At 46.6% G+C, this 24,388-nt stretch overlaps 11 protein-coding genes across 11 annotated transcripts; 4 read left to right on the top strand and 7 right to left on the bottom strand.

Annotated features, from left to right (window-relative positions):
- Window positions 1–104: 104 nt before the first annotated feature.
- Window positions 105–1,240, bottom strand: BDV27DRAFT_165459 (class I SAM-dependent methyltransferase; the record flags this gene model as incomplete). The annotated part of the gene is made up of 3 exons (XM_032073940.1): window positions 793–1,240; window positions 564–620; window positions 105–490 (listed from the first exon to the last, which is right to left on the bottom strand). Exons 1-3 carry the CDS (start codon window positions 1,184–1,186, stop codon window positions 105–107), a joined length of 837 nt encoding a protein of 278 aa, XP_031926549.1. The 5' UTR covers window positions 1,187–1,240.
- A 457-nt stretch (window positions 1,241–1,697) lies between these two features.
- On the bottom strand, window positions 1,698–3,725 carry BDV27DRAFT_165457 (cytochrome P450; the record flags this gene model as incomplete). The annotated part of the gene is made up of 6 exons (XM_032073939.1): window positions 1,698–2,211; window positions 2,310–2,960; window positions 3,011–3,085; window positions 3,153–3,237; window positions 3,293–3,427; window positions 3,498–3,725. 6 exons carry the CDS (start codon window positions 3,723–3,725, stop codon window positions 1,787–1,789), a joined length of 1,599 nt encoding a protein of 532 aa, XP_031926548.1. The 3' UTR covers window positions 1,698–1,786.
- A 1,964-nt stretch (window positions 3,726–5,689) lies between these two features.
- BDV27DRAFT_129893 (histidine phosphatase family protein) lies at window positions 5,690–7,448 on the top strand (the record flags this gene model as incomplete). Its single annotated transcript, XM_032067308.1, has 3 exons — window positions 5,690–6,293; window positions 6,347–6,467; window positions 6,530–7,448. 3 exons carry the CDS (start codon window positions 5,690–5,692, stop codon window positions 7,371–7,373), a joined length of 1,569 nt encoding a protein of 522 aa, XP_031926547.1. The 3' UTR covers window positions 7,374–7,448.
- A 61-nt stretch (window positions 7,449–7,509) lies between these two features.
- Window positions 7,510–8,409, bottom strand: BDV27DRAFT_129892 (GNAT family N-acetyltransferase). Its single transcript, XM_032067307.1, has 2 exons — window positions 7,997–8,409; window positions 7,510–7,912 (listed from the first exon to the last, which is right to left on the bottom strand). Exons 1-2 carry the CDS (start codon window positions 8,325–8,327, stop codon window positions 7,536–7,538), a joined length of 708 nt encoding a protein of 235 aa, XP_031926546.1. The 5' UTR covers window positions 8,328–8,409; the 3' UTR covers window positions 7,510–7,535.
- A 37-nt stretch (window positions 8,410–8,446) lies between these two features.
- On the top strand, window positions 8,447–9,449 carry BDV27DRAFT_158785 (uncharacterized protein; the record flags this gene model as incomplete). The annotated part of the gene is made up of 2 exons (XM_032072762.1): window positions 8,447–8,725; window positions 9,099–9,449. 2 exons carry the CDS (start codon window positions 8,447–8,449, stop codon window positions 9,447–9,449), a joined length of 630 nt encoding a protein of 209 aa, XP_031926545.1.
- A 752-nt stretch (window positions 9,450–10,201) lies between these two features.
- Window positions 10,202–11,848, top strand: BDV27DRAFT_158784 (cytochrome P450; the record flags this gene model as incomplete). Its single annotated transcript, XM_032072761.1, has 3 exons — window positions 10,202–11,565; window positions 11,617–11,761; window positions 11,813–11,848. 3 exons carry the CDS (start codon window positions 10,202–10,204, stop codon window positions 11,846–11,848), a joined length of 1,545 nt encoding a protein of 514 aa, XP_031926544.1.
- Window positions 11,849–12,118: 270 nt separating this feature from the next.
- Window positions 12,119–13,502, bottom strand: BDV27DRAFT_129891 (Zn(II)2Cys6 transcription factor domain-containing protein). The gene is made up of 4 exons (XM_032067306.1): window positions 13,298–13,502; window positions 13,216–13,239; window positions 12,543–13,152; window positions 12,119–12,491 (listed from the first exon to the last, which is right to left on the bottom strand). The coding sequence occupies exons 1-4, from the start codon at window positions 13,343–13,345 to the stop codon at window positions 12,220–12,222; spliced, it is 954 nt and encodes a 317-aa protein (XP_031926543.1). The 5' UTR covers window positions 13,346–13,502; the 3' UTR covers window positions 12,119–12,219.
- A 2,453-nt stretch (window positions 13,503–15,955) lies between these two features.
- BDV27DRAFT_146106 (intradiol ring-cleavage dioxygenase) lies at window positions 15,956–17,189 on the top strand (the record flags this gene model as incomplete). The annotated part of the gene is made up of 5 exons (XM_032070519.1): window positions 15,956–16,064; window positions 16,282–16,362; window positions 16,424–16,539; window positions 16,600–16,921; window positions 16,978–17,189. The coding sequence occupies 5 exons, from the start codon at window positions 15,956–15,958 to the stop codon at window positions 17,187–17,189; spliced, it is 840 nt and encodes a 279-aa protein (XP_031926542.1).
- A 661-nt stretch (window positions 17,190–17,850) lies between these two features.
- Window positions 17,851–19,450, bottom strand: BDV27DRAFT_165454 (general substrate transporter; the record flags this gene model as incomplete). The annotated part of the gene is made up of 2 exons (XM_032073938.1): window positions 17,851–19,210; window positions 19,335–19,450. 2 exons carry the CDS (start codon window positions 19,448–19,450, stop codon window positions 17,851–17,853), a joined length of 1,476 nt encoding a protein of 491 aa, XP_031926541.1.
- Window positions 19,451–20,545: 1,095 nt separating this feature from the next.
- Window positions 20,546–22,582, bottom strand: BDV27DRAFT_165452 (major facilitator superfamily domain-containing protein; the record flags this gene model as incomplete). Its single annotated transcript, XM_032073937.1, has 5 exons — window positions 20,546–21,327; window positions 21,413–21,837; window positions 21,892–21,965; window positions 22,023–22,250; window positions 22,302–22,582. 5 exons carry the CDS (start codon window positions 22,580–22,582, stop codon window positions 20,779–20,781), a joined length of 1,557 nt encoding a protein of 518 aa, XP_031926540.1. The 3' UTR covers window positions 20,546–20,778.
- Window positions 22,583–22,964: 382 nt separating this feature from the next.
- BDV27DRAFT_7041 (mitochondrial carrier domain-containing protein) lies at window positions 22,965–24,249 on the bottom strand. The gene is made up of 3 exons (XM_032077353.1): window positions 23,955–24,249; window positions 23,561–23,892; window positions 22,965–23,501 (listed from the first exon to the last, which is right to left on the bottom strand). Exons 1-3 carry the CDS (start codon window positions 24,096–24,098, stop codon window positions 23,021–23,023), a joined length of 957 nt encoding a protein of 318 aa, XP_031926539.1. The 5' UTR covers window positions 24,099–24,249; the 3' UTR covers window positions 22,965–23,020.
- Window positions 24,250–24,388: the final 139 nt, after the last annotated feature.

The raw sequence follows: 24,388 nt of genomic DNA, 5'->3' as shown, positions 1-24,388 counted from the left end.
GCTCTGTACTAGGACACCTAGCCTCGACCAGAAAATCACGACATAAATACATAGACATGGATACCTACAATGCTTAGGACTCTGTATTCAACCTTACAAGCAAGTCAAGGCTTACGGCCTGTAGCAATGATCGCTTCAGCCTCCATGGAAGCCATGCCTTCCCTCCCGTAAATCCCCTCAACATAGCGATGAATGACCATTGGCAACTCGGACTCGTACAGTTCTCGCTGCTCCTGCGTCCAGAAAATGCTCACCATGATGGGAATAAGGATGGTGCAGCTTTTGGCAAACTGATCCACGGGAACCAAATATTCCTTTTTCACCGTTCGGACTTCGATCTCATTGAATCCGGCTTGCTCAAACTTAGTGCGCACAGATGACTCCTTGTCCCAGCCGACATTGTATACTCCGTAAATCTCTTTCTCTGACGGAGCTGGAAGATTACTGGACAAGCTGGTAATGGCAGCACTAAGTGTGCACACCCAGATCGCTTTGGGCGTACATATCACATTTTAGCATCTATGTGTAAGCAAATAGACTTGACTATGAATTGAACGACTGACTGCTCTTCCATGTGGAGATTGCTAAGATGCCACCTGGTTGAAGTATTCTGAAGCATTCTGAACTAAGTTATTAGTGAAATTATGCCTGTCACAATCATGAGAGTGTATCCAACGGCCCTACCTTTCATGGCAGACCTATCATCAGGAAAGAGATTAAAAGCTAGAAATCCCGTTGGTCAATACTCCTAGGATGTCCTTTCGCTTGCACAAGTTTCCTAGGTTTACTCACCAAAGGCTGTGAACACATGGGTATAGTGTGCACTTGGCAGCCGAGTGTCTTGTGCATTCACGATCTTCACTTCGGCATTATGCCATGCTTCCTGCAGCATCTTCAGTCTAGTATAATGAAGCATATTGTCTGACATATCACCACAGGTCAACTGCCAGTTACCCTTCTTGTCGTTACCGATAGTATGGTGAAGCACGCTTGAGACAGCACCCGTTCCACAGGCAAGGTCAAGGATTACTAAAGGATCCTGACTTGACAGAGGCAAGCCTGACTGAGAAATCAGCTCTTTGGCAAATAGCTCCGTAATCTTACCACCCAATTCATACAGGGAGGCAAAGCGACTGTCATGGATATTATGGGAGGCGGGCAGATCTGTAGTCAGAGCTTCTTGCATGATCGAATTACTAATATCTGGCAAAGAGTGTCACAGGACAAAGGAAGAAGGAATGAGGGAACAGTGTTTTGGGTGGCGGAGGATGAATGTTATCTTTCACCGAGAGGAATAGTTTATATGCCAGTCTCTACCAGCCAAGGAGATCATTGCTCATGGTACGAGCTTTAGTAAGTCAGGATTACAATTCGCGTAATGGTCTGCTGTGTCACCTAACGGTGGACAATCCCTGTGTCTTTTGCATATACGGAACCCTAACCGCAGCATGGCCCTTTCAGTGGCAAAAGTTCCACCAGCGCTCGCATTTCACGAAAATATCTAGAAAACTGGACTTACGGTATCAAACTAACATGCAAATCCTATCGTTCTACCTCCTTTTCATAAAAAAAAAAAAAGATAGCAAAGGTAGGATACATAAATGCATACTGTCGGGGGGTAGTAGCATTGTAATTTGTGAAAAAGAGCTAATTGAGGAAAGCAGATAACACATTCGCCAAACCCATACCCGAGTCAAGCCAGGACACAGTAATGCTATCTGATACCAGACTTCAAACCAATAATTACCCCAGATATACGATTAAATACGATATTGGAGACATAGTTTCACAGTCCTAAGGCGCCTTTTTGGCGGGTCCTTACTCGCATCATGACCGAGGGATTAGGGAGATACACTGGCCCATCTGCGATGCCATACGATGGCATCTCTTCATGTGCGAGTTCCACATCATATTTGAGAAGGAACAATATAAAGATAACTCGAGTGATTTGAGTCGCAAGGACCCGTGCCGGACAGGCACTTATTCCGTGAGAGAATGTGAGGAATGTCGGGGAGGTGGTAGATATATGCGGAGTACAGGTTCCACGACTGGCATCGTAGAAGCGGTAACCATCGAACGTGGTTGGGTTTTCATAATACTCTGGGTCAAGATGGACATCTCTACCAGGTGACATAATTATGGTACCTGCGTTTAGAGATAAATTTATAGACTCCAGGTGAACTGGTTTCATGACGCGGCGGAAGCTGGTTACTAGAAGACGGGTTGAATGCTGGTCAGTTGCTATTTGATAAAATGAGAAGAAGAGAAGAGAGATAAAGTGAAAGGCTGAATGTAGAAGAAGAATTTACAGCATGAAATATCGTACAAACGACATGTCTCCTTGACGAAACTCTCCAACCTTGGGGCGTGCTTCAAGGTATCGAGTGTTAAGCTCCCACCGGACCGTTTGGAGGCCTCGCTAATCTCCTCTCGGAGAGGAGCCAAGTATTCCTTGTGGTTCATAATCACGTACAGATTGAAGGTTATGAAGAATGCAATGGGCGAGGACAGCTCAAAATGATAAAACATGATCTCCTCGGCCAATAAATTTGCCTGCTGACGATCATCACCGCGATCGCTACTGCGACTCAAACTGCCTTTTTCGAATGCCATCTCAATGAGGCCATCCAAGAGAGACATTGGGCCACCATTCTCTATTAACCCTTTCTTCGAACGTGCAATACCGATGCGGTGCTTTATTTCTGGGATCAGATTCATCTTTGCCTTTGAGAGATTCGACTGCATTGCAAGACAGAGTGGTGAGAGGCGCCATACAAATGGACGGAGGATACGGGGGTAGCTAGTTCGTTCAGCACAGCTGGGCATTATCGCACGATTGTACATCATGATAGTTTGTATGAGAGATGTGTCCATGGTGAATTCCGGTCCGAGGACCACAGACATCGCAACCGTTGAGCACAACGAAAGTATACTGTAAAATACATTCACTTGCTTCCATTCTACTCCATTAAGTTAATAAGAGGTTATCGAACTTGGATGAGTCGCTTACCATGATCTGTAGGCGTGCCAGCAATCAATGGCAGAGTTCTACATGTGGCATCAACGATATGACGATTAAACCGGCCTACAGAGTGTTTTAGTGCTTGGCAATGGTATTATACACCTTGCTACCTATAAGGACTGATGCGTACTTAGTGTATTAGTGTTGTTGCAATAATGCACTGCATGCAAAGGTGTCCTATCGGTTACATTTGTATGCATATACAGATCGGCGAACTACACATTTTGGTTAGAATACAATGCCCATCTCTATCTGAAATCAGGCGATTACCTCCGACAATGCATGCAGAAAGCTCAGTTGATCGTTTGGTAAGGAACGCCATTCCTTGGTTGAATTCAGAGGAAGCACGATGCCGTGATCATTGTTTTTGACTCTCGTTGCATATGGTTTACCTCTCTTGCTGTACTGTACATGTGTTAGATGGATGTTGGTTTGACAGCACCCAGTGACAGGGTGAGATGACACATTCACTTACCAGCTCATAAGCTTTTGCGTACTCTTTTTCAGCTTCAAACCTCCGGCTCCACCATCTCAAACATGCACTCATATTGCTTCCCTCATCTACAAAAGGAATGTCACCCAGAGCCCTTCTCCTGAGCCAGCCATCTAGGTAGTCGGACATGAAGACAACCAACCCAAACAGAAGAGCAACTCCAAAGGTACCAAGAACGGCATAGACGCCAGTCTCTATCAGGTTCCCCATCTTGAATGTCGATAGAATTGCCATCATCATGGGAGTGCAATATGAAATTCCGACTACTCAATGTTTGCGTTTAAGCATACGGGCAGTGGTGAGTACAAATAGGCAACACTTGTAGGAAGGAAAGCGATATGAAAATGATCGTTTGTCTTGCTGTACAAATAAGTCACTAGCTTTTGTAATGTCGGAAAGTGATATTCGTTTAACGCTTTTTTCGATGCACGGGAATGTTCGCAGCACGGGCTACTAACTGCTATCTTACAAGAGCGGGTAAGCCTCCTTCTGCGATGTATGGTATGGAATAAGGCAGTGGTAATTACGTAGATGACTTAGGTTTTGCTGCAGGCCATATTACAACTGACCGGCATACAAGTCTCGGACTTTTAACGTCATCCTCCTGCTGTACGAGCTGTTGCTTCGTGTCTGCATAAATGAGCACATCTATGCGTATTTAGTCACAATTCGAATCAAGGTAAAATAACACCGTAAGCCCTGTTGACACCTTAAACCACGACAAGCCCAGCCTCTTAGATAGCACAGGAACGTGCGGATCAAGCGGCCAGGTACCCTTGTATATGATATTAAGAACGAAGATTTGCACAGCAGCCGGCTTAAGGTTTCCAGTCTGGAGATTGTGGGCCCATCTTATGGTTATCGGGCTCCCGGATGACTGGCGTTGCACCATTAGTTTCAATGGCAATGAGCAAGCTGACCCAAGAGGCCAGTGCGCTGGTATGATAGCTGAATGAAGAACGTTACTTCAAGACTATGCAACCCGTGTAGGGTTCATATTATCCTATATGACCTCCAACCATCGGAAAACAAAGGACGGCTAGAAATGCCCACTGTATAACGTGGAATACTTACTTTGCAATACGAAAGACCCATCCAGACCTTTGCCAGGCGCACGTAATGATTTTATACAATTCATGACCCCGCGTGTAATTGAATCAGACAGAGCTAGACCATGGGCGGGGACGGGTGTCATTCTGTGGCACCTTTTTTATGACTGCAGATCGTAGAAAGTCTTTCGCTTGGCTATTCGGAAAACCTCAAGTCCCATATACTAGAGCGAAGGGCCGCTAAAAGAGACTACTTGTGATATAAAACGCCAATTGGACGAATTATTGGACGGTAGAGCTCGCATTTTTATAAGTTAATGTAGTGAAGGTAGCGAGAAAGCTGCATAAACCACTAGATAATTAAAACCGAAAGACAGCAAAGAAATAGGATTCCCCAGCCCATCACATGAGCCATGCTGACTTCCTTACTATTCGTCTATATGTCTCTCCCCTTGAAGTCCTCGCTGTGGGTGGTGTACCGTTGATGTACCATATTAATGGCTGATAACTTCTCTCTGGCTAATATCAACCTCAAGTAAGTAAAGCTACCAGTATAAGGAAGTTAATGTCAAATTGGCAGAGCACGATGAGAGCATATCACGGATACACGCTGATGGTCAGATATAGATACCCGATATACCAGCAAATCCTTGGTATTCAAGGAAGTTAGACTACGGCGCTCAAGCTAGGCCAATGCTAAAAGATGAGTTGTACGTTATCCGATCTACTAAGACACTTTCATATGTCAACAATTTCATAATGTGAAGATGATGGACTATAAACACACCACACCTAACTAGTAGATACGTTCTTGTATCTTCCAGAAAGCCAGCAGCTGTAGGGAAGGCTTTTAGTCATTATGAAGGTCAATCAATATTGGTTAAGGCATCATTATATATCTATTTAACTTCATTTCTGTCTTTGGTTATCCTTTTTGTTCTTCTATACCTTTTCATCTTTCCCATATGATACGCAAAGCCCTATATTGGTTTGTTTTGCTTTCCCGCTCCGAGAGCCGATGACGTGCATATGTTATGACGTCTGCCGGGAGTTTCCCCACGCTGATGTGATTCCCCATCTCCTTGCCCCATAAGAACCATAACACAAAAGACGAGAGAAAAAAAAATGCTCCACTGGCTGAACCCCCAAATTGTTCTGGCTGCGTTCTTGGCATTCACTCGCGATGCACCTTCATCCAGCTCGATAGACACGGCCGCCGGACCAAAAAGCCCTCAATATTCGTCCCATTTTGATATAACTAGCAGCTGGGCCAATCTCAGTCCCTACAAAGAAGCTGATGGATTCAGAGTCCCGAAGGGTGTTCCGCGTGGTTGCGAACTATCGCAAGTTCATGTTTTGCATAGACATGCAGAGCGCTATCCCGAATCCTCCTGGTTTGATGGAGAGGGGATGGAGACATTTAGCAAGAAGCTGAAGAGGTATAAGAGCGACCACAATGTCTCGGTCGGCACAGGACCTTTGACCTTTTTGAAAAATTGGAAGTATCTCCTCGGTCGTGATATCTTGCTTGCCACGGGTACTGCAACAGAGGCAAGTTCTGGGGCAGATATATGGTCAAAGTATGGACGTATGGTGTATCGAGCGCCTCCTGGAATGGCAGTTTGGGATCCAAAGTTGAACGTATATCCAAATGGAACTCGAAGAGCGAAGCCAACTTTTAGGACGACGGACAAGCAGAGAGTCTTACAGAGTGCGAAGTGGTGGTTAAGTCAGTCCATTTAATCTTCATTAATCCATTGACCCGAGTTGCTGATCGAGTAGCTGGTTTCTTCGGGCCCGGCCATGCCAATTCCTCGTACAATCTCGTGGTAATCCCCGAGGGCAACGGTCTGAATAATACACTTGCAGCTGAACATTCCTGCCCAGGTGATCTGAAAGAAGGGTACGCTGAATTCCGTGGGTCTTCTACTGGACACTTCACTTGAAGTTCTAACATATATATAGAACACATGCGTCTGAGAGATTCATCCCTAGAATGGTGAAAGATCCTCTCGCGAGACTATCGAAGTATTTTCCAGAGGACTTCAATTTGACAAATTCCGATGTGCTGGCGATGATGAACCTTTGCCCATATGAATATGCAACCTTAGGTAGCTCATCATTCTGTGGTCTCTTTGGCGAACAAGAATGGCTCGACTTCGCCTATAACCTCGATATACAACTTTACGGCGCCTCTGCGTTTGGTTCCCCTATGGGAAGAGCGCAAGGTATCGGATATCTTCTCGAGCTTGCTGCCAGGCTCGAGAGAAAATTAATCGATTCAAGCGATACCAGTATCAACATTACCTATGATAATCACTCCGCTACGTTTCCGGTAAACCAGCCCCTGTACATGGACATGACTCATGACAAAGTCATTATCGGAACCATTACTGCTCTGGGACTCCAATATTTTAATTATGGGCCCGAAGGTATGCCTTCAAAGGTAGCTCATGCCGTCCCTCGGAGCTTTCAGTTAAACAAGATGGCGCCTTTTGGAGCACGCCTAATCTCCGAAGTTTGGACCTGTCCTGAAGAAGCGAGCCTCGACAAGTTAGATAATATTCTTTATACCAATCCAGACCTGTCCGATACCCAAAACACGACCGACTATATCCGCTTCGTGTTGAATGGTGCGCCACTCCCGATTTCTGATGTAGTCGGATGTGAACATTCAAAGAATGGGTTTTGCAAGGTCACACATTTCCTAAATGCTGTACCCAAACTCAAGGAGAAAGCTATGTATCAACAGGCGTGCTACGGAAACTTCAAGCCGGGTCATCAGGTTGGAGATGGGCGACCCGAATAGTCAGGATAAGATGTACCAGTTGTATCGCAATGCAGACGCTATGCTCTTTTACAATATTTGATAGGTAGCTTAAGAATATGATGGGAAAAACAGTATAACTGGAGCTAAACCTAGAGTAAAGATCTATTACAACTATTTGCTATTGCCTGAGTCACAGAACAATCAAGTCAGTCGTACATCCCTCCTCATAATGGTTTGTTTCTGCCGCTCATCATCGAAAAACAGCCACCCCGTGCGTCCAAACCCCGTACTTTCATATAAGTGAAGCCCTGCGTTAGTTGCTACCAAAGTAGCTGGGATATTCTCTTCCTCCGACCGATCAATTCCCCATTGAAGCAATTTCCTTCCAACTCCTTGTCCCTGAGCCTTTGAGCTAACGGCCAAAATACTCAGGTACCACGACTCAGTCGGTTGACTATCCTTCGCTAACTTGAGCTCATGTACATAGTGATTTAGCTTTGGCCAGGATATGGATCTTTTTGGTGTGTCCAGATGGAACGTATAAGCGATCTTGAAGTTGAGGTTGAATCGTTTCAGCCCTGGATTAGATATAGCCTCATTAGTCCGAGAACATAAACAGGATTATATGAATAAACAAGCGCCTCAGAGGCCCAACGGCATACGTTTGGAAAGACTACCCCCTTGCCAGCTCCTGGCCGCATCGCAAACTCCATTCCGTTCCCATACTGCAAATCCTACTACCCTGCCCAGGCCTCTCTCATCGTCATCATCGGGATCCCGGATGGTGGCGGCAAGGATGAATTTCCCCTTGTCGAAGAACTCCATCTGTAGAATATTCTTCCACAGCACCACAAAGTCATCTGGATGATCGCGACCACCAGGGTAGAACCAGTTCATACATGGGTCATCTCGGAAGGCGTCTGCTCCGATGTGATATAGCGGTTCCAATTCTTCGAGAGTGGTCACTCGATGCAGCGTGAGAATGGATGCCATTGATAGTGCTTTCAGAGTCAAAGTTGTAACTTAAGGGTATTATGTCTTCTTATGATTTATTGAGATTGAACCAATATCCCCCACTCTTTCAGCGATAGAAGACTGAAACGCGATGTACGATGTATTTATTCCAATCTAGGGCTGGAGCCAAGCCCCGACCACCGAGATCCGCTACAGTGGCGAAGCATGAACGTCGTCCGAACCCCGAAGGCGACCACAATCTACATCTCGACGAAAGATTTAATATGGGATTTTCTCGGACTTTGGCTCTTTCCACAGATGATACGGTGAGGAGTGTACTTGCCACGGAGGTAGTGATGTGGTCGCCTGTCTATTGCAATGCTCGGGACGCAGTTTCTGTAGCTGGGATGGAAGAACAGGCGATTCAAGCTCAGGAGGTTGGTAAATAGCTGCTTATAGCTTAGTCTACGTAAATGGGTGGTTACTTGCAGCCTTTAATAAGCAGGCTATCCTTCTAATAAGTAATGATGTGGAGGGGGAAGAACAGGAGTGAAGGAGGCGTCGGTAGAAAAGGTGAGCTAATAGGTCGGTCGAAAAATTGAGACCGGAACAAGAAGCAAAGGCAATATTAACGACTGTGTAAACTCATATAAGATGGTTTTGCAGTTCGTTACGTGAACCGGCCGAAGTCAACCTAGCAAATGGCCAATGCTCAGAATTCCGTTCCGATCTTGTCAGGTCCAGATAGCTATGGAGTCTCAGAGATTATTGTACATTAGGCTGAGCATCTATGGACGTGGGCTTGCATAGGTCAAGGAGGATGGGAAAATCCTCCTTGACCCGCCTATCAAGGAACCTGATCCGGACGATATTTGGACTCCCGCAGGTGAAGATTACGCGCGACATTCCGCCACATTATCCGTGGAGAGAGACCTTCATCCGGCTGTTGTATTTGCCCCTAGTTTGACGCAATCTCTGGCAAAGATAATGGGCTTCCTATATAATTCCAGCTTGGACTTCAACGTGCGAGGCCACGGCTTCAGGTCTCCACTGTTCAGTACTGTCTTGATCAACATTCTCAAGTTTAAGGCCTTTCAGCATGATCCGGTCAAGAACCTTGCTTCCGTTGGCCATTGGAGCGACGTGGTTAGAGGTCACTGAGAGCATGCGGGATGCTGATGTGCAATTTAGTGGCGCGTAAACCATTCCTTTTTAGGCGGGAAAGAGCAACTGGCCCTGTTGCCGGGCACTAGAGATACCAGGAGCCATTGATCGAACATCCGTGGTCGTTACGAAAGGCACGATTAACATTAACGTATGTTAACCGTATGTTCTGCGAGGAAAGAAACCAACAAAGCCCTAAAAGAGAACGCGTCTCTCCTGAAAGACATCATAAAGAGCTTCCACGCCGTACCAATGGTTGTGTCTGACTTGAATAAAGATATCATTGTGTAGGCGCTGAACTGGGAAGAGGAGATTATATCCATTGACGAAGCGGTTTACACATCATCATGACAAAGTCCAACCCTAAGCAACTAACTGGGCATGTCCTTCAAGCACTATCAACTCCCATTGTTCCGTTATCGGGGACCCACTTGCAGGTCTCCTCTCGTGGAGTGCGGGGTCAGCAGTACGATTAAGTTGGAGAAGATCAGTATCTTTAAAATGATATGGCGTGTTTGAATTATCACCCCGCATGCATCCGATTCTAACCGCCCCTACGGCTGCTCTGTGCGTCACCATATCATTTCAAAGATATCGATGTTCTCCAACCAGATGCCGGCTATATGAAATAACGCCGCTGACCGCCGTATCCCATTCTTCAGATAGGGAGCTGGAAGGAAAACACTTGACTAGGAAGTACAATTCAAGGAAATCCCAAGTTTCCTCCTGCCATCTGCATTGAAATGACCATGACTATCGCTGCAATCGCTACAGGAAGTGTAGCCTTTCTCGTGTATTACATCTGTTGGACACTGTTCTTGAGTCCTCTGGCGCGAATCCCAGGGCCCAAGTCCTTTGCCTTAACCAAATGGAGACTTGCGTACGAGGATTACAAGGGCACCCGCACCCGCAAGATCCACGCGCTTCATGAGACATACGGTCCAGTAGTTCGCGTCGGTCCAAATGAAGTGGCTTTCAACAGCCTCTCTGCGTTGCGCGCAATATATGGCGCAGGGAGCGGCTTCGAAAGGACCGACTTCTACCATATGTTCGCGATATACGGGCGGAAGAACATGTTCTCATTCAATACAGTGAAGCAGCATGCCGAACGGAAGAAACTATTTGCTCACGCCTATGCCAAATCTGCAATGCTGAAAGGAGCCAACGCGCATATGATTGAAACGAAGGTCAGAAAGTATATGGAACTTTTGGAAAGAGAGGGTCGATCTCATAACATTTTTACTACCTTACATTACTTTTCCTTGGATAACATCACGAAATTCCTCTACGGTGATTTTGGGAAGACAGCATGTCTAGATGGTGTGGAGGAAGACCGTGCTCTTCTTCATGATATCCTCGCCACCGGTAGTCGCACATTGTCATGGTTTACTGTTCACCATCCCAAACTCACAGCGTGGCTATACTCGCGGACTGGGATCATCGGTTGCATTGCTCGCCCATTTTACCCAATGCAGAAGCCAACCCCATACACAAGTATCAAGCTCCACGCAACCAAGGCTTTCCAGGCATTTGCTGATGCCTCAATTGCTGAAAAGGAAGCACAGTCGTCTCTTATTTCAAGGCTATGGAAACATCATCGCACTATGAAAGATGGCGGCTTGGACGACCTTGACATTGCGTCTGAATGCGCAGACCAGCTCGATGGCGGTATTGATACCACAAGCGACACTTTGATGTTCACCATCTGGTCACTTTCTCGCCCTGAACACTGGAGGTTCCAACAGAAACTTATCCACGAAGTTCGGAGTCTATCTGAAAATGATTTGAACCCTGATGGGATTCCCCGAGTGGAAGTAGCTGACAAGTTGTCCTACACGGAGGCAGTTATCAAAGAAACGCTCAGGCTCTACGCACCACTGCCAGCATCTGAACCAAGATCGTCACCGGAAGCAATCACCATTGACGGCTATCTGATCCCCGCCCGTACCGTTGTTTCAATCTCACCATATACCCTGCACCGAAGCGCAGATGTCTTCCAAGATCCACTGAAGTTCAATCCAGACCGCTGGCTTGACCCTTCTCAGGATCTCACGCAAATGAACAGATTTTTCTGGGCCTTCTCCAGCGGGGGTAGGATGTGCATTGGGATGCAGTGAGAACCCCTTCAATGAAAAATACCATAGGCAATTACTTACCTTTGTAGTCTTGCCATGGCAGAGATGACCACATTTTTGGCGGCACTCTATCGCAAATATACAACTGAGCCCAGAGGAGGATTTGACACGATCTCCCCTGGCATCACAAGTCGTTTTGAGGTCTTCTATGATGAACCCTGCAGTGACATGCGAGTAGGTTCCCCCTGAATATATGAGTGATTGATGTGCTCACTATCCTTGTAGGAACATGAGTGCCAAATTGAATTTAAGCCTCAATAACAACGGCACGGGTCAAGGTGATAGCAATCGGGTTCTAGAGTCTTCGTCAGTCAGTGTAGTTACTTAACCGCAGCCGTAGTGGCGCTACTCCAATTTAACTGACCAGCACATCAGTATGATCATATTATTGTCGAAGGCATATTGTTGATAGTTTGGCCTGACTTGGTGTCCTCCTTAGCTTTTATATGTAGATAGCTCTACTAATGAAGAATCAAGATCTTCAAGGATGCCTTTAATGGGAAGATTAACTGCCAGTCGACTTTTATTTCACGAAATCCGACCTTGACACGAAGTCATCGGTAGGGTACTCATTTTTAGCTAAGACTAAACAAACGAAGGCCATGAATGGTTTGTCTATCAGGGACCTGAAACTATAGCTCTTTCCAGCAGTGACAGCCATGATCTGTGTCGGGAATATCCTGCAAACTGTTACTCGCAGCAAGTGTAATCATTTGGTTCTGGTCTGGTATGAAAGAACAGTTAGGCTTGGTATGTTGATCGGAGTTAAGTAGTTGGTCATTGGAAGTCTGGTTTGCCGCAGCTTGCTTATGGGGTGCCTCAGCGGCCTGTTCGAGTTCTGTAGTAGCTGCGAGCGATTTGAAATGATCCAAAATGATATCATCCATACCGGAGCTTGTTGTGTCTTATCATTGAATCAGAATTTAGCATGTACATTGCATTTTGAAACACGTACCAGCAAAGTAATTATGTACTTGCAGATAATTATTGTCTGATATAAAGGCCCCCCCACAATCGTGCAGCTCAGGTGCTGAACATGGCCCAAGGATCTGCACACCATTAGGACCATCCACCGGGTTGGGCCGCTGAAGCTCTTGGTTCAAGGATGGATATAAGTTATGAAGGACCTGCAGGCCATCCTCCTGGAGTAGCCAGTCCTGTATTGTCGTTTCTCTAGGCTCTGTAAGCTGCGCGAAGAGCCCTTGTTGATCTTCCGAAACATTGGATCCGCTCATACTAGGGACCATATCGAGAACTGAGCCTGAATAAGAACAGTCCTCTATTGCGTTTGAGCATGGAGTTGCCTCGTGTGTCTCGATCAGTAAGCTGTCGGCATCCAAAGTGCATGATAACAAAACTTGAGTTGACTGGTCGACAGGACCATGAGATGAGCCTAGTTTCGACCAAGACTGAGGGGGAGATGCTTTAAAGGATCGATTTGCACTGCTTGCTCTTTTCGTCGGTCGAGGGGCCCTTCTCTCAGCACGTGCCATACTCCGGTGACGTGTGCATAAAGTGTTCTGATCCTGACAATTTCCGCAAGGGTTCTGTCGATCACATCTGACCTGGAACGAATCAGCCAAAAATGCAACACACATTGGGACAGGCCATAAATAACTAGTTCATACCTTTCGGGCATGACAGGTGTCGCACTGCTCAATGTTGTTAGCAGCACTCAAGATCCATGGAGAATCAGGGAAACCCTCTTACCACTCGATGCATCAGGGTTCGCCGGTTGTCAACCAATGAGGTCTCCATAGTATCATAAAATTTGAATCAAGCCAAGCTCAACAAAATGATCTCAATCGTTGAATGATGTATCGTAAAGCTTGAATGTCAACATTCTACAGCAGAACCTGGAAGGATTTATATACATTTTAACGTTATCGGAGATATAAAATCAGGTAATCCTGTTGGCGTCAACTGGGCTATAGTATGTCGATCTATTAAACTAGATGAGAGCGACGGTGATAAGATATTAATAGCAAAATAGCCAATCCGTCGCCTTGAAGGACTAGGTCCATACCCTTCGGTCCCCTACTCCACTAAGGAGCCCTAAAGTTTCTGCGCCACGTTTAGGTGGCTATGCAGCCGACAACCATCTAAACCAAAGAAACCGGAATTGAGACTCTATTTTTGCTTTAGACACAACCATAACCTTTTCATTTGATATGGAATGCTATCTTTAACACTGACAAGGGTTGTGAGTTCAAACTGACGTACTCTTGAATAAAGCTATGGTGAGATGTTTCATAACAATAGTTTTAACAAGGCTCCACGAGTCAGCAAACGGAATTATTTTCAAGCGACAGGAAATCTACCAATACACATTGAGTCATGATTATAATAAAATGACAGTAATTTTAAGGCCAACCTCACAATTACACTACCAAATACACTATTCTTATACATGCGGTGCAGGAACTAAGCAAATTAAAAAGAGAAGTGATATTATACACAGGGCCGCACAACGAGTAGAGAACACTGACTATATAAAAAGCAACATTGAAGTGACATGCGACGATATGAAATAACAGGTTGTAGCCTTCTCTGATATTGGCTAGCGCTCTTCTGGATATACGAGTCTAAAATAAGGACCTGTAGGCACAGCTTTGATTGAATATTGATGTAGTTACTCGACAGTAGTGGCTCACTGTCTATATGATTAGCAACTTCATCTCGCAGCGCTTACATGGGTTGCTATGGTTACATCTTCTTGCTCTCCTAGTTAAATTTAAAAGGGACCTGGCCTAACTCTAAGCCAGAAAAGACCGGGTATAGCATGGGAGTATCTGATGGTCATGCTCTTGCACAAGGAATAAACTGCGAGTTATGCCAGTGAAATAAATATAGGAGTAGGTGATGTAACCAACCGTGTTTCGTTCGCCTATCATATGTTTCTTTAATTTGTCTCGGTAACCGTCTATAATGACCATAAAGCCTTATGAAACCCCCCCATAGCAGCAGAATTAATAAGGGCAAGGCACATATAGGCTGCTACTATATCGCCTTTTTGTCGTCTGTACACATTATAGTGAATTTGCCCTGTCAGGACATTACGCTACTACTCACTGTAAAGCATTTAATAATAAAACACTCCATTACTAGCTAAAGGTTGTGCCCATTAGACTGACCCTATTTATGAGGTTGAAAGCAGCGATATGCCCTAGTAATTTCTTGAGACCATGAGAATTTCACGGATACTTTACGTCATTGATATAACACATTTGTGTTCTGAAACGACTAGGACACAGAAGTAGGTGTTAGTTCCCAGCGGCACTGTGAACTACCTAATAAATTATTCGATACTACACCAGCACGGCTAATATCCTAAACAGCTTTAACAAAATACCAAGCTCCACAAGGATCTAAGGGGTGAATCCGGGCTCGATAATGTCTCGCTTAAATCCCCATATGCATAATAATAGTCCGCGTAGTTGAAGGTTGAAGGGTGTGTTTTTACGGACTTGTGGCCTTGGCCAATAACAGACCGCCCTGTGGAGCTGTACGATACTCAATGGTTAAAGTAGACAAAAATAGTCGGGGAAGATGGCTGTCGATCATTATTACCAATGTAAATATTGGAAGCAGAAGGACTTATCCCTGCATGTCTCATACTCTATGAAAGTGTGTCATACTTACTGAAACGCGTCAATACCTTGTTGGTATGATGGCCTCTAAATCAAAATGCAGTAGGAAAAAGCTTAATTAGTGGAGTGAAATCCACGCCATGCTACTTGAATCCTGGATACTGATGTCCCCGGCTATCCTAATTAGACCTACGGTCCTTACGATCTTAGAAAGCAATAAAATACAGTTGCACGTCCAAATTATCATTATTTGCTAATGTACCAGAGCAAAGACTTGCTTTAGACATTGTAGCCGTTCACAGCAAACGACCTGCCCCCAAACAGCCGGGTTTTCCGTACTCTCTCGTTATCAATGTGACAATGGAACGATCATAAATGCAAAAATAGCGACCCATGGTCTTGCTAGAACCAGAATCTTATCTTGCTAGTGCGATGATCTCTGCCATATCTATCAGGATCTGCGAAGGATCTAGCCCTAAGACCGCCTGAGAAATACCTTCCGCTTAGTAACTAACGCGTTCCGCTTAGTCACAAACTATAGAGACAACCTATGCTTCAGTATCTATGAGAAGGGTATGGACCTGACCAGGTGACTGAGATAGGTAGTGAGACATGTACTTGCGTGTACAATGGGGCCTCTGTGTCTCACTCGGGTGAACGCCAAATATAAAAAGCCCATACACCAACCAACATCATGATAAATCCAGTCGAAATTACTAGACATAGCGCATTGCATCCCAATTTCCTGATACCAATATTCAATTTGAAATTCGTCGCCATGATAAACTTTAAGTGGTTCTTCGTTATATCACTTGCCCTTCATGGGACTCTCACCTTAGCGCACTCTAACACCCTGACTAGTCGAAGTTTGGGTCACTGCAATTTCAGTAGGAAAAGGGAAATGAGCCAGCATTTAGCCCGTGGTCGAAAGGAGTTGATCATGGAAGAGAGGAAAACCCGCAGCATTGGCATTGACAGTAGGAGGCCCTAAGCTGGCATATGCTTATGTGAAAGCTGACATAGATTAGAACGTCTCATCGTACCTCGAAGTTTCTATGACTCGCTAGCCACTATCCACAATGTCACATACACCGGATTCAATAGAGATACTGACGAGCACCTTCTTGTTCTCGCCTTACGATGAGATTTGCGTTCTGGATAAGGAGGCCACTTCCGGCCCTTACTGTTCGTATTTTACCTATCCTGTATGTTAATGGAATTCGGGACTAACATTTAACTTATGGAGACGTGTCTGGTGAGCATATTCGGCAGAATATCTCCGAGACACAGCTAGGGATTTCCTTATACTTGGAGCTCCAACTTATCGACGTCAACACATGCCAGCCAGTTCAAAACGCCTTCGTCGATATCTGGCACTGCAATAGTACTGGTATATACTCAGGAATTGCCAGAAACCCAAAGCTCGATCTTCCAGCGAGCGGAAACGCTGACGACACAGCCAACGTCAACACAACGTTCTTCCGGGAGATCCAAAAGACCGATGCCTTTGGCGTTGCCAGATTCGAGACCAAATTCCCTGGCCACTATGCCCTCCGTGCAACCCATATTCATGTTATCGTTCATGAGAACCCACACGTGCTACCGAATGGTACGCTTGGGCATAGAACTGGTAGCATCGCACATGTTGGCCAGGTGTTCTTTGACCAGACTCTTATTGACCTCGCTGACACAATTTATCCACATACCCAAAACACCAACGTTATGGTTACAAATCAAGAAGATGGTATCTTTACGATGAATCATCTTCCATGGATCCCGTGGCCAACTATGTCTATGTAGGAGACTCCCTCGAAGATGGACTAGTGGCATGGATGGCATTTGGAATCAACACAACCAGCGACTATACAGATACTGTTCAAGAAACTAGTTTCTACGGAGATGAGGGCGGGGAGACCAACGAAAACTACTATATCACGAAGCTAGGACCACTAGAAACTGTTCCTAGCGGCGTCCCTACCCCGTCAGCCTTCACAACAACTATCGGTCTCTAGGGAGTATACGCAAAAGTTCATACTATACTATTGGGTGGTCATCTAGTACACTGGTACCATTGCTAGGTTCCTGTCAAGTACCTAAAGACCACTGTTCTTCTCTCTTCTCCCCGTTATTATTACTCTTTTCATTCATCCTGCCTTGGGCACTGTCCCAACCTCGTCTTGTTACTTTCCAGATCTTGTTCTGTCCTGACCCTAGTCTCTCTTTCCTGTTAACTAATAAATATATATCAACCTTTTCCTTCGGGGATAAACTTGCGTTAATAATGCATTTCCTATCTGGGTAAACATATATTCGCTTCGACGACAAGATTGTATATCCTCGCGACTTTAAGGTCGAACGTTAATTCAATATGACAATATTGTTATGAGTGAAAGATGTTGAGAAAGCTTTCTCCCTGGGTATTATGAATCAAAAGTCCTACGCATTAGCTCTTAAAGGCAAACAGCTATATTATACTGCATTTCAATGTTCAAATTGCGAGATATTTCGAGCTCGTGGAAAGCCTGGGCCTTTTATCTACAGTATTCCTCGCGGTGCTGGATTGAAGCTGAGGACCCCACCCATTCATTCCATCATAATCTGAGCTTCCCTGAATACCTTTTCACACAAAGAGCAGGGAATATATACAAAAGGAAAAAGAAAAGCTTATCATGATCATGCGTACTCCTTTTGCTCTGTATCCAGCTTCTTCTTGTCGACCTCATCTACATCCAACGCAGCCACATCCCCCTTGGGAAGGTCCTTCGCCATGGATACAACATCCCACATCGAGGGAGCATCACGAAATACCTGATTCAAGGCCTCGAGATTGCGGCCCATCGTTTCAGGGTAGAAGAAATACACGGAGACGGGAATGCAAGCCGAAATAGCCGCGTAGACGATATAATACCGATATCCAATAGTGTCAAGCGCAACGGGGGTGATCATTACCACAATAAAGTTCCATAGCCACTTGTTCGCCGTGGATATGGAAGACATGGCGACTCGTAATTGGATAGGGGCGACCTCTGTGCAATAGAGGAAGTTTGCGCCCGAAAACCCGATTGGGTAGAATAGGTTAAACAACCAGATGAAAACCACGGAAAGAACTGACGCGGTCTTGTTGCTAGTGTCGAAGCTGGTTGTAATTGCCAATACGGTCATGCAGATGCACATTCCTGTGCCGCTGAATATAAAGACCTTCCGACGGCCTAGGCGATCGATGGCAAAAAAGGGGATAAAATTGCATAGACATTTCCATGTCAATGCGCTGGCAGCTAGGATCCGAGACAGGTCACTGCCGAGTTTCAGGTTCTGTTCGAAGATTGTTGAGATATAGGTTGAGATCAGGTTGCCGCCGCACATTTGCTGAAAGAACTGGATAACCATGCACAAAGTGAAGCGGTAGAAGAGACGGTCTTCGTCGCTTCGGGAGAACACTTCGCGTAATGTGATACGGTTGGATCGCTCCGTAAGCTCTAGCGCGGATTCGATACTCGCAATTTCGGCCTGGATGGCTTCATCTTCTACCGAGAGTCCCCTGTAGGCTGCTAAACTGCGCGCGGCGTCACCTGAGCGGCCTACCAAGACCAGCCAGCGGGGGGACTCCGGGAGAAAGAACACAGAGGCGAGAACAATCAGAGGGAATAAGAAGGAAATAGCAAGAGGGACGCGGAACTGCGTTTGACCTGTTGTCTTGCTAAGTCCGAAATCAATCCAATTGCAAAGAACAAAACCCAGGACCATGCAGATGCCATCAACAACCACATGCTGCCCACGGTTCTTTGCCGAGCTACACTCCGCCTGGAAGACTGGGACAGTGGCACTAAGTTGCCCGACCCCAATGCCTAGTACAACCCGCCCAACGGTAAACTGGGCGATGTCGTAGGCCGAGGTTTCCAACAGCTCGCCTATCACGACGAGAGCAGCAGCGAGGAAAAGAGTCTTGCGCCGGCCAAGACGGTCCCCGAGATACGTGCATGAGAGAGCCCCCAGGAGCGCTCCCAGTTGGAGGGAGGCAATGACTGCGCCTTTCCTCGTCGACTTTTCTTCCTTGACGGCACCATGTGTGTTGATTGTGTCGATTTCAGGGAACGTGTGGACCCAGTAGGCATGTCAGCTTATCGTTCAGATGTGGACAGAACATGGAACATTCATACCATGTTTGGAGTGTGGCGAGCGGCCCGACTCCCGCTTGATTGTAACCGTAGGTGATAAATGCTGGCGCGACGATGAGAAGCACCTGCGCTAGACGTAACGCTTGCCCTTGAAACATTGTGTATCTCCTGCAGTTCCCCGGACTTTAACACGACATAGAACATGTCCAGGATAGACATTTATATCCGGTCCCCCGCATATGCAAGAAAACTCTGGGGCAAGGAAACTAGTCTAACTGGGGAACTGGGGAATGGGACCATAGTCGAAATCCGCGGGAGACAATTAGCCCTTGAGATCCCGCGGGCATAACACTCCCGTCGGCAAATACACCGTAGCACAACTCCCAGTGGCGATATCTTGTGGGGCAGTAGTGGGCACAATAACCTAGTCGAAAGTCAACCAGAAAGAGGTTCAATATTGGCAACCTGTCAAAAGATGTTCTGCCCTGCCCCGCTCCACGTGCTGATTGGGCTTATCGAATAGTTAGCGCAGCCTTGACGATGCTTGAGTACCTACAGGCCCAAGCCATTGCCTGAATGGCAAGGAAAGAAGGATCTCTCCATCCGAGACACTCGCCTACGATCACCTATCTCAGCTTTCTCGTCATCTTCGTGCCTGAATGGCGGTGCTTCTTTGAACAGTTGCATAGGCCCTGAAAGTCGTGAAGAGAACCAGGTCAGCCAATTTGTCAATCTTGCTATTCTGGCATTGCGACGGTGTATATGGCTGTATGGCTGGGTGAAATGTGGTGTTCATAAGCCTGGGCTATTCACCAGGCCACTAACTGGGGTTCTCGCTTCCCTCTGTCTCACCTAGCAGAGGATGGATTGCATCAAGCCACAGGCACAGAGGTGAGCACAGAAAAATGACCCTTGTGAGAAAGCCCTTGCGTTGACATTTGGTGGTGGTTTATGAGCTTGAAACCAACCGATTGAGGCTATCCGATTGAAAAATACAAAGTATGAGGAATGGTACGAACAAACCAGCTAACTTGACCATTAGGAAGACGCCTAGGGTTACCTTCCGGTGTTAGGTCAGATATAGTACCGTGTGCGTTTGTTTTATCGCTCTGCCATAGCGTGCAGATGTTTGTTCTTTTGGATGATGTTGTCCAAGCATGTTGTGGCTATTATATATATATATTTTAGTAAGTTATGTTGATCCTTCCGATCTTGTAATGCAGCTCATCTCATTCTCAAAAAATATAAGGCCCTATGCTCTGTCACGCAGGCACATGGAACGGAACAAAAACCAACCATTATGAATGGATATTTTCCTGTCGATACAGCCTAATACGGTCGCGCCTTCAACGTGCGCAATGCCAAGGGCCGTGGTAAAAGGCTATCGCATTGGTGTTGAATGCTAGCCGCTTGCCTCCCAGTCGAAGGATGGCTCATGCTATAGTATGACGATCGCTTCTTTGCCACGATAATGCACGATGGCGGCTTATAATTTGTACCGCCAACCTCTCTCGCTGCCCGAGTGCATCGTCCACCCCTCAGCTTCGTCCAACTTCTTATTAAGCCGTCTACCTCTCCAGTTCACAGCGAAAGCTGACACCGCTACCAGTGCACAACCCATGAGCACCAGGCCGCCACCCATACGGTAATATGGCTCTTGGCTGGTTGGATAAAAGTAGGGGCTAAACCAATGGCTCGACTGGCTGATGCAGTTGGCAATAGCAATGAGTGCAGCCTTCTTCGCTCTCGGCGATGGAACCACCGTCGTCTCCCAAGACAGCTGCAGGTTGAGTCCACTGTAAGTGCCGCAAATGAGGAGGATGATCCCGAAGTACCGCGCGCCAACGTTAAGGGTGCTGATGAGAATACTGCATCCTGCGGCTGAGATGATTATGGGAATGACTATATGCCAGGTTGACTCTTGGAGTCTGCCACAGGACCAGGCCGCAGCACAGGCGAAGGCGTAGGCAATAGCATATGGTGGCGCTTGGACAAGGTATGTGGTCATGGTGTCGAAGCCGAATGTTTTTATGATCTAAGATAGCTGGTCAGACATAGGCCTCCGAATGACATTGCCATTGAGATGTATATATTGTGAGGTAAAGGGGAAGCAGACTCACCGACGGCAAAAAGTCCTTGAAGCTCTGCGCAGTAACTAGTGCGAAGTGCATGAGGCAAAAGAACCACGTAAAGGGGTCCTTCACGGCGTCCTTGACCCCATCCCACGTTCCTCCAACGGTCTCATCACGTCCACCATTGGACACGAGCACACGGTATTGTGCCATCTGACTCTCCTCTTCAGACAGGAATCGAGTGTTATGCGGCCAAGCAGGTAAGAAGATAAATGAAGCGACTGCAACAGCGATAGATGCTATCCCTTCAATCAGGAAGAACCATTGCCATGCGTGCAGACCGCTAATACCATCCATATTCTCGAGAATCCCCGCTGCTAGGAACCCTGAAATGATGTTGGAGATAGTATTGCCAGCATGCCAGATAGCCATGCGCATAGGAGACTCTTCTTTCGTGTACCAAGAAGAAGTCACTGTGCTGTTAGCGTTAGAATCTGTATGGTGGAGAGAAGGCTGTGTTTTCTTACGTAGGGTGAGAGCAGGGAAAAAGGGTGCCTCGGTCAGGCCAATAAAGAAACGAACGACGCAAAAACCCACACCGCTGGAGCACTGTTAGCTCGCTTTCGTGGCTTACAACGAACTGTTGATGAAAACTCACTTGGTCATGGCAGGCATACAAATGGTTCCACAACTCCACATGAGCATTATGACTGGCAGAAACCAACGTGGGTTTGATTTAGCCATGAGTAGGTTTCCAGGAAGCTGGCCGACGAGGTAGCCGACATAAAAGGTCGAGATGCCTGCATTCCAAACGGTATCGCTCATATTCAAGTCGCTCTGGAGCCCAGCAAGACGGGCATTGGAAACATTGATGCGGTCAAGATAACTAACAGAGGATTAGTCCCTTACCCTGTTTCTATCTGCTAGAGAATCTTACTTCATTAAGAACATGAGTGTGACACAAGGCATCATGTGCCAGTCGATCTTCTTGAGGACACGCTTATTGAGTGTGTCCATCTGCTCCGGGCTCAGATAGCGCAAAAGCTCAAATCGCGCCTGAATTTCTTCTGACGGGATGTAGGCTCCCTCAGCAGGTTGCTGGGCCTTGGACTCTGAGACATCTTCGATATGCTTTTCCATTGTCTTGATGTCTGTATTGGGAGTACCTTGCTCTCCAGCCTCTGAGTCAGAGGAGCAGGTTGACGGCGAGGGGGGCATGGTCGAGATCAGGTTAAGCTTGTCTAGGAGTGACAATTGGAGAGTAGAATGAGGTTCTGAGAAAGAAGTCTTTGTGTGTATTCAGGGCCAAGTTCTTATATATGTCGTGGTGATGCTTTGTCTAGGCATGATGTGACATGCTCAAATCTGGGGTTTGCGGGGCCCCGCATAGTTGCTGTTGTGAATCCCGCGGGAGAAAAGAGTATACAAAGTTTGCTATACCAAGACGCGATGAAAGATCCTTCGTCCAGTTGGGAGCATCCAAGACTTTTAGCGAGGGGCCATGGCGTACATTTCGGGAAACTCTTCGTGTTTACACTGTACGCCTCGTAGCATCCGCGGACGGTAGATGGATTGCGATGGGCGCTCCTTGTGTGACATGCTTAAATTGCTAATTCTATACCATACAAACAAAGTTAAAATTGTGTCTCAAATCACTCATCCTGTCCTTGAGCCCATCAGAAGCGCGGCAACATTCTCATAGACCGTAAACACTATCCCACCGCTGAGAATCAGCCTGCCTAGTCGCATAGAGCTTCCTCTCCAGAACGCTCGCACCCCACCATCTTTTAGAACATCTCGCACCGCTTCCATAGTTGATGCCCCCTTGGCTCCTTGAGCACGTGTCTTGATGGTGTCGAAGGGCTGGGTCATGTAGACTGTTACGATACCGGCCGTGGCTCCCATTCCAAATGTCAGTGCGGGGTTCTTTGTGTCTTTGATGCTAGTGCGCGATGAGACGATCTCCTTTATGACGTTGTACGAGCCCATGCGTACAGCAGACGTAGCTGACTGCTTCATTGTCGTAGAGAGTAAGCCACGGTAGACCTCGCTGACGCCCGACTCGGCTACGATAGTGCGGAGGGCATGAAATCCGCCCTTGTAACGACGTGTAGTTGATGATCGTGCGTCATCAATACTATATTTGTATACGGAATCTATGAGCATGTGAGGACGAATGATGGAAGACAAACTCACAGAGCAGTCTTGATCCTTTCTGTGGGAGTCACTGCGACTACACTCTCCACTGTACCCGCGACCATGCCAGCCAGAATGCCTCGTGCTGGGGACAGCGTTCCATCTGCGTCCGCCAAGAGGTTCTTGATAGTGTCAAACGACAAGAAGCGCACGCCAGCCTTGAAGGCAGTCCCGAGAATTAGGGTCGAGCAACCGGTGTAGATGCCTCGAACACCATCATGGCGCGCCGTTTGCAATATCACTGCCAGAGGATGCCTAGAAGCCGGAGTGGAAATACCACTGGCGGCTTTTTGGCTTAATTGAACTCGTGTTTTAGCAAACTCAAAGGGGTACTGTGACACGGGTCGACCTTTAGCAGCGCGAGCGAGACAGCGTGAGAAAGGGTAGAACGCACAGTGACGGTTGCTTCCACTGCACCAGCTACGGCACCAGCAGTTAGCGAGATACCTGGGGAAATGACTTTCTTCTTGGCTATTTGCGGTTGTGCCTTCGGTACAGGCGCCGTAGAGCGCAGCTCAGCCACTGTATTGGTCGCCATGGTGAATATTGGTTAACTTGAAAGACAATGACTGATGAGCTCACAAATTCTGTGAATAGAGTACGGTAGTGAGAGCTCCCAAGGAGTATCAAAGTCCCAGATGGGATATTAACTTGATATTCGGCATTCCTATCCAAAGAGTTGAATTAAGAGTCGTGCACGAGATGGAAAGTTGTTCCCGCGGGATCTCATTGCCCGATTCCCTCCGGCAGTTGAAATTCGATTACCCGGGGCTTCCCACCCACGTGATCAGCCTGGACCCCGACGGAGATAAGATTTGACACCGTGCA

Source organism: Aspergillus caelatus (assembly GCF_009193585.1).
Source record: "Aspergillus caelatus strain CBS 763.97 unplaced genomic scaffold BDV27scaffold_113, whole genome shotgun sequence".
NCBI lineage: Eukaryota > Fungi > Ascomycota > Eurotiomycetes > Eurotiales > Aspergillaceae > Aspergillus > Aspergillus caelatus.
This window is presented reverse-complemented; position numbering and strand designations above follow the sequence as displayed.